This window comes from Bubalus kerabau, chromosome 12, assembly GCF_029407905.1.
Source record: "Bubalus kerabau isolate K-KA32 ecotype Philippines breed swamp buffalo chromosome 12, PCC_UOA_SB_1v2, whole genome shotgun sequence".
In the NCBI taxonomy this organism is placed as follows: Eukaryota; Metazoa; Chordata; class Mammalia; order Artiodactyla; family Bovidae; genus Bubalus; species Bubalus kerabau.
In genome coordinates, this window is record NC_073635.1 from 52619877 (window position 1) to 52632186 (window position 12310).

Sequence of the window (12310 nt, forward strand, 5' to 3'; positions counted from 1 at the left end):
TTCCTCACTGCATTCACCTCCGCCAAATACTCTCCTTCACTCAGATGTCTCTCGTCACCTAGTCTGGGCCCTGAGGGATGGGGCAAAAAGTGCGGCGCTCCCAGGTGGCAGTGGTAAAGAATCCACCTGCCAATGCAGGAGACGCAAGAGTTCGATGCCTGGGTTGGGAAGATCCCCTGGTGAATGGAATGGCAATCCACTCCAGCATTCTTGCCTGGAGAGTTCCATGGACAGAGGAGCCTGGTGGACTACAGTCCATGAGGTCACCAAGAGTCAGTCATACACACACACACATCAAAGGAGCCCGAATGCCATGGACAGAGGAGCCTGGCGGACTACAGTCCCTGGGATCACAAAGAGTCAGTCAGACGGACAGCGAGAGACAGACACCCTCCCCCCCAAAAGAACACGCACGCACACACACCCAAAGGAGCCCAAAGCTGGCTTTTCTGTGCTTTTGCTTTTCGTGGTGGTTGTTGGGAGCAGACGCTCCAAAGGAGCGGAGCCGTGAGGCCAGGAGAACTAGGTATTACGAGTCAGTCAGAGAAAAAGGGTTCCTGTTTCGGCTGCTCGGAGGAGCTGGACCGGATCGCCTTCCGGGTCGGCCAAGTCCGGAAGCCACCCTCGCGCAGGGCTCGAGGCAGGAGCAGAGCCTCTGAGACTCCGACACCCTGCGCTTAGTTCCCCGGCGCTCCGGGAGGCGGCGGGAGCCGAGTGGACCGAGCCCTCCGCCCGGGCGCGCCAGGCAGGGGGCGGGGCCGCGGGTGGACCGCCGCCCGGGTCCTGGGTTCTGCGCATGCTCGGCTCGCCGGCCCTCCGCGGTTTCGGGGCTGGGGAGGCACCGCCCGCAGCGGGAGCCGGCACATGGCGCAGGCGGGGAGTGCTGGTCCGGGGGCCTGCGGTCGGCGGGGCGCGGGCGCAGGTGCGGGCCCGGAGCGCGCGCCTTGGCGCTGGGCCCCCGCGCTGCTCTGGCTGGCGACGGCGGTTGTGGCGGGCGACCCCTCCCGGCGCCAGTGGCCAGTGCCCTACAAGTGAGTGCACGGCTGGACGGGGCGGGAGCGGGCGCGCGCGCGGCCGAGGTTTTCTGTCCAAAGTGCTTGGGGGCGGGGCGGGTGGGAAGTTGCGTCCAGGTCGCGTGATCGTGCGGGGGAGGCGCCGGGAGATGCTCAAGGCGCGGCGAGGAGCGAAGTGGAGAGTTCCTGGGGCGCGGCTGTTCTTTGCAAGGTCCCCTGGGGTCTTTCTTCCTCCCGGGACCCTTGAGCCAGTTGCAAGGTGACTGTCCCGAATCGTGGGGGAAAAGGGACTAATGTTATTTCGTCGCGTGATTTTCGGATACAAATAGCTGACAATTTGAATAGTTTGGGGAGACCTAATAATGTATTTTCTATCGTGTCAGGTCCTGTCATTAGTTATCGTGAGTGAGTAACATTTGCACGCCCAGTTACCAGTTAACCTAGCTCTCTTGGGACTTCCCGTTTTTAGCACCCAAAGTTGGGTTTCTAGGGAATCCCCTCGCCACGTCCTGTACCCCCGCTTCCTGGCTGAGTGGCCTCGTCTGTCCACAGTCTTCAGCCAGGAGGTAGGACGCTGGTCTTATGCTGTGGATGCGGAGATGTAGGAAGGGTGTTTGAGCCTTTGAACTAGAACAGTGTTTACGTAGCCTAATTATCAGAGGTGGCTAAGCAGAGAAAAGGAAGATAGTGTCAACATCAGGCAGGGGAAAACCTAGCAGCTTTTGAAAATGCACACCCCTTTCGGATGACAAAATAGCGAGTTGGCAGGCAGGATAACCTCCTGGTCCCGAGCGAGTTCTAGGCTCTGACCGCGGCAGATCGAGTCAGGCCCCATCATCACTAGCTGTGTGATCATGGGAAAGTCGCTCAGTATCTCTGTGCCCACATATCCTGAGTCAGAAAGTAGGAATAGTAGTTATGTCAGGTTTTATTGTGGTGGTTAAATCTAGTAAAGGCCAGCCAGCATTTCAGACCTGATAACAGTATTAGTGTATTCTGCTCGCTGAATGGCTTACTGGGCCTTCTTGTTTTGCTTGATATACAGGAATAGAGAAGTTTGAAGCTGGTTTTCTTGAAAATGTTATTAACAACAAAATGTTCCCCCAAAAGTAAAAATTTAATATTCAGTAAAACAAAGAAGAGATTGAAATCCAAAACTACTTGATTTACATTTAAGAGTTTGAAATGTTAAGCACGTGCCTTCATTTACCCCCATAATAAATTTTAATTTTATTACGTTCACACTTAAATTATACTTTTGAAATTACCATTGACCTAAATTTGATTTTGCTGTAAGCAGGTGAAATTTATGTATAGTTACTATTCATTTTTAAATCAGGTAAGCACATGTAAAACAGGTAAAATTTTAGGTGAGTTTTTAATATTTTTGTCTAAATCAAGATTTAAACTTTTTAAGTTATAGACATTTTTGTTGATGTGTTAGGATTGTGAAATAATAGATCTGGGAACTTCCCTGGCAGTCCAGTGGTTAAGACTTTATTTTCTAAGGCAGGGATGCAGGTTCGATCCCTAGTGAGGGATCTATGATCCCACATGCCTCACAGCCAACAAACAAAACATAAGCAACATTGTAACAAATTCATTAGACTTTAAAAAATAAATGATCCACATTTTAAAAAAAATCTTAAAACAGTAGGTCTGGCTAGGGCCTCAGAGATCTAGGATTCTTAGAGGACAGATGAAGTGAAGTGAAAGTAGCTCAGTTGTGTCCGACTCTTTGCGACCCCATGGACTGTACAGTCCATGGAATTCTCCAAGCAAGAATAGAGGAGTGGGTAGCCTTTCCCTTCTCCAGGGGAATCTTCCCAACCCAGGGATCGAACCCAGGTTTCCCACATTGCAAGTGGATTCTTTACCAGCTGAGCCACAAGGGAAGCCCAAGAATACTGGAGTGGGTAGCCTATCCCTTCTCCTGCGGATCTTCCCGACACAGGAATTAAACTAGGGTCTCCTGCATTGCAGCCGGATTCTTTACCAACTGAGCTATCAGGGAAGTCCATAGAGGGCAGATAGCAGCTTATTTCTCCCTTTTCTCTCTCTCCCCAGTGCTAGATATGAAAGGTATATAGTGAGCACCTGCTGATCTCGATTCACTGTAGCCCTCTGGCTGCTACTACCACGGCCCTCTTGGGCCCCTTCTTGATGCATTACTGCCATGACCTCCTCACTGACCTCAGCCTTAATTTGGCTTCCCTCCCCAACCTCTTCACATTCATAAAATGGTTTATTTTGGAGCAAATTCAGTTGTATCACACCTGCTACTTCAGATCCTTTAAGCCCCTTCCTGGGCTCAGTCCTCCCCAGTTGTGTGACTCGGGGCGGGGGGCCTCTTCACAGTGTCCAGGGATACCTAGTTGTATTGCACGTCTCAGATACTGTGTTTTCTATAAACTGAAGATTTGTGACAACCTTGTGTTGTCCGATTTTTTTTTTAGCAATAAAGTATTTTTTAATTAAGGTATGTATGGTTTTTGTAGACATAATAAGGTTACATGCTTAGTAGACCACAGTATAATATAAGCATGATTTTTACATGCACTGGGCTGGGAAACTGAAAAATTCCAGTGACTCACTTATAACATTATTTAATGGACTGTGGTGGTCTGGAAGCGAATGCACACCATCTCCGGGGTGTTCCTGAATTAGCTCAGAAAGACAGTCCCTGCCTCCTCTTGCTCTCACCACTCCTGCCTCGAATCTTGAATTCCAGTCTTATAACTACTAAGCGGCTCAGTGGTAAAGACTCTGCCTGCCGCTCAGGAGCCACAGGAGACCTGGGTTCGATCCCTGGGTCAGGAAGTTCCCCTGGAGGAGGGCATGGCAACCCAGTCCAGTATTCTTGCCTGGAGAATTCCATGGACAAAGGGCTTGGTGGGCTACATGGACTGTAGCTACATGGACTGTTGGGCTGCAGTCCATGGCGTTGCAGGGTTGGATGCAGCTGAGCACGCACATAGCCTGCTGCCCTTCATGACTTGTTTAATGCCTTGCCAGCTGTTACCTCTCCTTGAGTAGAGGAATAGCATTTTATGTTTTGTTTCCCTCTTTCCTAGTATAATAGTAGATCCTCAATAAATATTGAAGGAATTCCCCCCTACAGACTGTGTGCGCTCCGTCGTGTCTGACTCTTTGCAACCCCATGGACTGTAGCCCACCAGGCTCCTCTGTACATGAGATTTCCCAAGCAAGAATATTAGAGCAGGTTGCCATTTCCTCCTCCAGGGGGTCTTCCTGACCCAAGGATCGGACCCACATTTCTTGCATTTGTTTCCCTCCTTCCTACCATAATATATTCCTAGTATGATACTCAATAAATATTGAAGGAAATATTGGCAGATTCTTAATAGAAAATATGTTCTATTTAATAATGATAATTTTTTAATATTGTTAACATATGGAATGTTTGGGAAGTTAAATATCATTGAAAACTACTCTTTTATTCAGGAAATATGTCTACTAAATAAGATGTAGAGCTATAAACATTTCAGATTTGGTCCCTGTCTTCAGAATTCTCACAATGGGAGCAGGGAACTGGGAAGCAGGCAATTATCAGTGCTTTTAATGTATCATTTGCTATTAAAGACTCACTGGAGTTTGTTCACAGGATACACTATGGGCAGAATTTTGGATATTTTTTCTAAAAATGGTACAGTGAAATTAAGATCTGGATTCTAAGATCTATGAGAACCAAATTCCTCTTGGAATTTAAGTTGATGGTTTTTTTTTTTTCTTCATTAGACGCTTCTCCTTCCGTCCGGAACCAGATCCTTATTGTCAAGCTAAATATACTTTCTGTCCCACTGGCTCCCCCATCCCGGTGATGAAGGATGACGATGTCATTGAAGTCTTTCGATTACAAGCCCCAGTGTGGGAATTTAAATACGGAGACCTCCTAGGACACTTGGTAAGGCTGCATCTTGATCTTATAACTGGCTAATTAAGTGATTTGATTAAGTGGATTTGAGGGAATAATCACTATTCAAAGAACTGGTTTTAGATTATGTTCTTTGGTGTTCCTCTTCAGTTCAGTTCAGTCACTCAGTCGTGTCCAACTCTTTTTGACCCCAAGGACTGTAGCACACTAGGGTTCCCTGTCATCACCAACTCCTGGAGCTTGCTCAAACTCATGTCAATCCATTCGGTGATCCCATCCAACTATCTCATCCTCTGTCATCCCCTTCTCCTCCTGCCTTCAGTCTTTCCCAGCATCAGGGTCTTTTCCAGTGAGTCAGTTCTTCATGTCTGTGGCTTAAGTTCCTCTTCGCAAATTTAAAATGAGCAGTCCAGAAAACACCAGGTTTTATGATGCTGACAGTTATCGATGCAGTTGCTCTCATCCCTTTTGATATTCTGAACCCAAACCCAGTTTCTGTACCCATATCCTAGAAGGAAGGAAAGGAGGAAGCCCAGAGCAGGGGGCAGGGCAGGTAGGCATTACTTCATGTCCAGGGCCTATTGTGCACACTTTTCCTAGGTTAGCTCACCATCTGAGCTTCTCATCACCTGAGAGGTACACAGAGTTCCTGAGTCTGTGGTGTGGAGACTCCTCTTACTCATTCTAAGCTCTAAGGAGATTCTGAACATCTCCACATAGCATGCAGTCTTCCTGAGATGAGCCACAGTGGCCAAAACCAGAGTGGATGAGGGCTGGTAGTTTGAGGAGCCATGAAGTGGACATGAGAATAGCAACAGGGAAGGGAAACAGTTGTTCTACTCTGTATGCACTTCTGGTATTGCATTTTCTCCTGTCTGGCTCCTGAACCAGTGGTTACTTCCCAAATGCTTTTATACATATATGACCTTTACACAGAAAATCATGCATGATGCCATTGGATTCAGGAGTACTTTAACGGAGAAGAACTATACGATGGAATGGTATGAACTCTTCCAACTTGGAAACTGCACATTTCCCCATCTCCGACCTGAAATGAATGCCCCTTTCTGGTGTAATCAAGGAGCTGCCTGCTTTTTTGAAGGGATTGATGATAGTCACTGGAAGGAAAATGGGACGTTAGTTCTAGTAGCAACCATATCAGGTAAGTTTCAAAAATATGGCAGAATTAGATGATTGAATCAGTATCCCAGTAACAGAAATGACTTTCATTGAGGCCTCTCAGTAATGTTCTGCTCTTTAGAGGTCATTTTATAAAATACACTTCCTGAACTACTAACCTTTGACCCAAACTATTATTCATGCAAAACTTTAACTTATATCTACAGATACATCTTCCCTATTGTCATCATAAAAATAAATGCTGAGAAACTTCGTACAATTAAATTGGACTTTCAATAGAGTTTTAATCTCTGTCTTAGAGGTGACCACTAGTTTGTTCTCTGAATCTATGGGTCTGTTTCTATTTTGTTTTGTTTGTTTATTTTTTGGATTCTACAATATGAAGTCATATGGTAATTTGCCTTTCTCTGTCTGACTTACTCAATAAACATAGTATCCTCTAGGTCCATCCATGTTGTCACAAATGGCAAGATTTCATTCTTTTTTTATGGCTGAATCATATTCCATTGTATGTATATGCCACATTTTCCTTAATCATTCATCCCTTGATGGAAACTTGCATTACTTCCTTGACTATTGTAAATAATGCTGCCATAAATTTAGGGGTGCCTGTATCTTTTCAAGTTAGTGTTTTCTCTTCATTTGGGTTAAGTACCCAGGAGTGACTGTTTTCCATAGAAGCTGCACCAATTTACATTCTCATCTACAGTGCATGAGGCTTTCCTTTTCTCTACATCCTCACCAACACTTGTTGTTTGATGGCTTTTTTGATGATTCTGACAGGTGAGAGGTAACATCTCATTGTGGTTCTGGTTTGCAGAATTGGTGTCTTTTAAATGCAACCTGGGACTCTTTTAAATTGTGTATCGTGCTGTTTTCTTTTTTTCCTATTTTGCAATTGATGTGCCCCAAACCACCCCAATCATATAAAAGTCCATTTCTCCTTTAACAGTGCTCAGTATGATAAATGACTCCCCTTCTTTCATTCAGACCAGCTCACCTCTCTCCTTTCTCCGTATCCACCTACCTCATTATCTGCAAAATCTTCCTTCTGACATCACAGTATGACCTTATGGACAAGTGCTCATTGTTTATTCTGTAGAAGAGTCTGTAATATGCTGGCACTTAAATCTTTTGTTATTCATCTGCCTTGTGATTAATCCTGTTCGTTGACCTGTTTTCATGTTACCAAATAGTGTTTTGAAGTATTCTTATCTCTTCATCACAAGCAGTGGCTTTTCAGAGTTGGAGAACACTAAGAACAGTATCCTCAGTTCTAAGAAAAGAGAATTTATATTATTCTACAAGTTTAATTCCATACAGTTGATAAAAGCAGCCACTCTATTTATCCTATAGGGCTTGAATTGATTTTATGGACTCAAGCTGGAATAACCTAAGAAAGAGTCACAAACAGTGACAAAGTGAAATGTTGGGATCATGCTGTTTTAGTCTCAGATGAGGCTGTAACCATGCAGAGTATAGTATTTTGGTAACATTTGGAGAGATCCCTCTGGTGTGGTAGAAGGTGGTAGGAGAGAGTTTTAGCCATCCTAGAGTGTATATAATCCATGAATTTGGTCAAAACTATTTCCAGTTTAGTTGATTCATTGGAAGAATCTGTGTGGTGGGTAGAAAGATTGTAAGCAGACTCCCAATAGTCGCAAGTACAGGGAGAAAGGGGAGATACTAGACATTCAAGGTAAATGGGGTATGGGCTTCCTTCTCAAGGAGCCATTCCTTGAACAGCAAATTCATATCCTGTGCATACTATGTTTTGCATTAAAAAGCTTCATGTTTCACCCTCCTCAGTTCTTCATACACTGTCTTGGCCCCACTCACTCATTCCTTTTCTACAGCTTTTCCCTTGCTTCCTTTTACTCTTTTGCTTCTGAATCTAAGATTTGTTGAGCCGAGCAGAAAACGAGGGCTTCAGCATTTATATAATTTAGCTTTTGACTGTAGCTTAAATGGTTATAGAATTTGTATTTTTTTATACACTTGTTATGTCTAATGTTTATATTATAGTTCAGAGGTATCTTGTGCCTTGAAAAATGAAACAAAAAAATTGGCTGAGCACGGATTCCTGTTTTAAGGTGTAGGTTTGGAAATTCAGAAACTGTTGTTTATTCAGGTACTTATGGCCTAAATCTGGTTAGAACATTTTACTTAAAACTAGTATGATCAGCTTTAATTATGTTCACATAATTTTTGTTTTGTTTTTAACTAGGAGGCATGTTTAACAAAATGGCAAAGTGGGTAAAACAGGACAATGAAACAGGGATTTATTATGAGACATGGACTGTCCAAGCCAGCCCAGAAAAGGGGGCAGAGAAATGGTTTGAATCCTACGACTGTTCCAAATTTGTGTTAAGGACCTATGAGAAATTGGCTGAACTTGGAGCAGACTTCAAGAAGATAGAAACCAACTATACAAGGATATTTCTTTACAGTGGAGAACCTACTTATCTGGGAAATGAAACATCTGTTTTTGGGCCAACAGGAAACAAGACTCTTGCTTTAGCCATAAAAAAATTTTATTACCCTTTCAAGCCACATTTGTCAACTAAAGAATTTCTGTTGAGTCTCTTGCAAATTTTTGATGCAGTGGTTATACACAGAGAGTTCTATTTGTTTTATAATTTTGAATATTGGTTTTTACCTATGAAATACCCTTTTATTAAAATAACATATGAAGAAATCCCTTTACCTAACAGAAAAAACAGAACACTCTCTGGTTTATAAAACCTTACTGCTTTTCTTTCTACCAGCACATCAGTTTTTCAGGGAGTGGTTTTACAAGTGTGGGATTTCTTAGGCCTTTCTTCCTTGGGGCAGAAAGCTAACATACTCATGGGCAGCATTGCTTGCATAATGGTACCTCAGGAATTTTTGGAAAGCTGTAAACTCTTACCGTGTTGGCCAAAGTGAACCCATGAGGTGATCTGGATTTCAGTCTCCAAGCTTCGTTCATATGGAGAATTATATCACGTCAGATATAAAGGATCTTTGGACTCAAATGGTACATTGTGGGTATGGTGTGCTGAGGCTTAAATTAAAATACCCTTGGTGACATTCTCATGGTGGGAGCTACTTTTTCAAGGTATGATGGTTATGCATTTTCTCATTTAAGTACAGAGTTTTAACAGACTTTATAGCCTTTTTAACTTCAGGAACCAGGTCTTGCAGTTTGATTTTGTTGATTTCACCTAACCTTAAAGTGTAATTTGGACACCAAAGCTGGAGCGGTCATGTGTCCAGATGCAGTAAAATCAGTGGTGAAGAGCACAGGTTTCCACCTAACATTTCAGAACTAGCCAGAAACCAGTAATTTGTGATTTAAGCAACTTAACATTTCCTAACGTCAGTTTCCTCATCTCTAAAGCGACATCAGGACTGTTACAAAAGATTGAAGCCATGTATAGTTTGGTCTAGTGAGGTCACAATAAGTGGTTAACTGTAATGATTAATCAAAGAAGAAACTGCCATCATTGATCTTGTCTAATGTTGTTTACATGCCAGCCTCTCCTGATTTTGTAACAACCACTTAGACTTTGAACTGGCAGCTTAGTGTTTCTGCAGTTCTTCAAACATACAGGTCATGGGAGCACCTGACTGCAAATTATGTCTGGGTGAATAGGCACACTCTTAACTCCTTCACTGCTTCACAGTCCTTCTGCCACACGCTGAAGATGCAGCAGTAGATGGAGGTACACTTCCCAGAGAGGGCAGGTTTTTGTCAGGGATCACCAAGTAGCTGTGCTTCTCCTAGGGCCATCAAACAAGGTTTCAAGGTCCTTAAAGTGTTTGATGATCAACTGAACACCTTATTTCTATCCATGGGAAAAAATACTAGTCAGTAAAATGATGCAGAGATCAGAGGAAACAGTCTGTATTTAATATTTAAATGTACCAATCCTATTCCGTTTCTGCCCACATTTGAGTGCTTCCTAAGAGGTTAGCACATTGAGTTTTCATAAAAAGCCTAAGCATAGGTACTGTTTACATGATTCAATTGAGGAAACAGACCTTTCCACAGCTACCCAACTCGTGGTAATGGAGCCTCATTTTGAACCAGGTTCTGCTGACTGAATGGGATGCACTGTCAAGCAGGGTTTTTCAGCGCTACTCAAAGTGTGGTCCTCAGACCAAGGCCTGGACCAAATGTGACTAACCCCATATGCTACTGGTCTATGAGGAGGTACTCTGAAAGCAACTTGGACTAATTTTGTTTCTGCTGAATCTTAATTTAAAAAAAAAAAAAAAATGGAGCTTGTATTTTGCTTTTCTTTCACTTGTCTAGGAATTCATAAGTCTTCTTCAAAACTAGAGGCACTGAAACAGTCTGAAAACAAAAACCCAGCCCTTTAGCACAAGTAGCTTGAGAAGCACTGCACCATTATGCTGACGCCTGCTGCAGGGAGGGCGTCTTACCCACGTGGACACAGAGAACTTGCTCTCACTGCTTCCATCCAGCCGACTCATATTAATAGCATAAAACATTCCTCATTACTTTTGCCTCTAACCTGCTAGATGTCTTCAGAATATGTCATAAGAAAACTTGGATTCTGCACTATCACCATCTAGTGGCTAAAAGCAGGCAATGTCAGCTTCTACAGACTTCTCAGGAAAACTGCTCGGGGAAACTGTTTTGGACTTTTAGAACTGCACTGGGCTAACAAGCAGAAACTCCTGTGCCAGGTTTGTGATCACTGTAAATTACAGAACTTCTCTGCAAAGACAAATCAGCACATCCGTACCTGGGACTTGAATGCACGATTCTAAGTTACATTGCTTCCCTAGTGGCTCAGATGGTAAAGGATCTGCCAGCAATGCAGGAGACCCAGGTTCAATCCCTGGGTTGGGGAAGATGCCCTGGAGAAAGAAAGAGCAACCCACTCCAGTATCCTTGCCTGGAGGATCCCATGGAGAAGCCTGGCAGGCTGCTTACAGTCCATGGGGTCTCAAAGAGTCAAACACGATTGAGCAACTAACACACACAAAAAGCATTCACAGTTTTTCCAAGAATACAAAGTGAAGAAATTCTATGAAAGTGACATATGGATTCAGGTGACTGTAACAGTGTACAGCATTCATGTTAAGTACTGCTGAAGAATTTATCAAACCTGCCAGCTATGCTTAGAAGATGAAGGCTTTGAAGTAGAGATGATTCAGGAACAGGCTTTAAAAATGATTATCGGGAAACCAAAACACAAGCCAGGCAGGAATTTCCCAATTAAATTTTGCTGTCATCTGAACCACTATGTAACTTACATGTGATTTCTGTTTTTCTGTTAAGTTGTAAATGTATAAAATTTTGTCTATGAAAAACCATTTAGTTGCAGTTTGACTTATGTTACAGCTTTAGAATAAGTATATCCTCACCCATTAATTCTGGCTCCATATTAGGTAAGTATACTCACAAAGTGTCATCATTTATATCTACAGGAGAATAGTCAGAAGGTGAAAATAACTCTTTAAATATTTGGGACTTATAGAAGAGTAACGTTCTCAAACTTCACACATACTTTTCCCTATTCACAGCAAATGAGCTGGCCAAAGTTTGTTTCCAGCATCTTCCTCGTATTTACCCTTTATTGTCCAAATAGCATCGTGCTCCTCAAACCTTCTATATTTTCTATTTAAAACAAGACACTTAATGATATATTCTTTTACTGGACTGATTATTCTAAGGATAAGCTCTTAATTCACTTCAGAGTAACAGGTTTTGTGTTCTTTTTTCATGTATCATATGATATGTCCTTTTTTTTAAGGAAAGTTGGGTATCAGAAAGTGGGTAAAATTTTTCTGGCTGCTTGGTAACATTTAACCGTCTTCACAGATAAACTGGAAAGATAGGGTAGAGGTTGTGAAAAAAGTGTTAGTCGCAGTCATGTCTGATTCTTTCCGACACCAAGGACTGGAGCCCATCAGGCTCCTCTGTCCTTGGAATTCTCCAAGCAAGAATACTGCAGCAGGTAGCCATTTCCTTCTGCAGGGGATCTTCCTGACCCACAGATCAAACCAGGGTCTCCGGCATTGCAGGCAGATTCTTTACTGTCTAAGCCACCTGGGAAGCCCAGAGCTTATTTATAGCTTATTAAAGGACCTAGTTCAGGCCTGAGCCTTCATACCAACCCTTCCCTTCTATCCTAAGATTTTCCATAAATATAAAAAATTCTTTGAATGCAGTAAATTGATTTAATCTTCAGTCATGCCTGTTTTTTCCTGATAATATTGTTAGTACCCCAGATTAAAGATTACC

At 43.1% G+C, this 12310-nt stretch overlaps 1 protein-coding gene across 3 annotated transcripts; it reads left to right on the forward strand.

The window, feature by feature from the left end:
- The first annotated feature begins 646 nt into the window (after positions 1-646).
- On the forward strand, positions 647-10872 carry CLN5 (CLN5 intracellular trafficking protein). 3 transcript variants are annotated; one of them, XR_008701014.1, is made up of 5 exons: positions 647-1031; positions 4773-4938; positions 5845-6070; positions 8074-8179; positions 8276-8398. XR_008701014.1 is itself a non-coding variant. In XM_055542687.1 (4 exons), exons 1-4 carry the CDS (start codon positions 865-867, stop codon positions 10414-10416), a joined length of 627 nt encoding a protein of 208 aa, XP_055398662.1. In that variant the 5' UTR covers positions 647-864; the 3' UTR covers positions 10417-10872. The 3 variants fall into 3 exon arrangements, 2 of the variants coding, with proteins under 2 accessions (XP_055398662.1, XP_055398661.1); XM_055542687.1 differs by lacking the exons at positions 8074-8179; positions 8276-8398 and adding an exon at positions 10349-10872; XM_055542686.1 differs by lacking the exon at positions 8074-8179 and having other exon boundaries at positions 661-1031; positions 8276-10872.
- The last annotated feature ends 1438 nt before the right edge of the window (positions 10873-12310 follow it).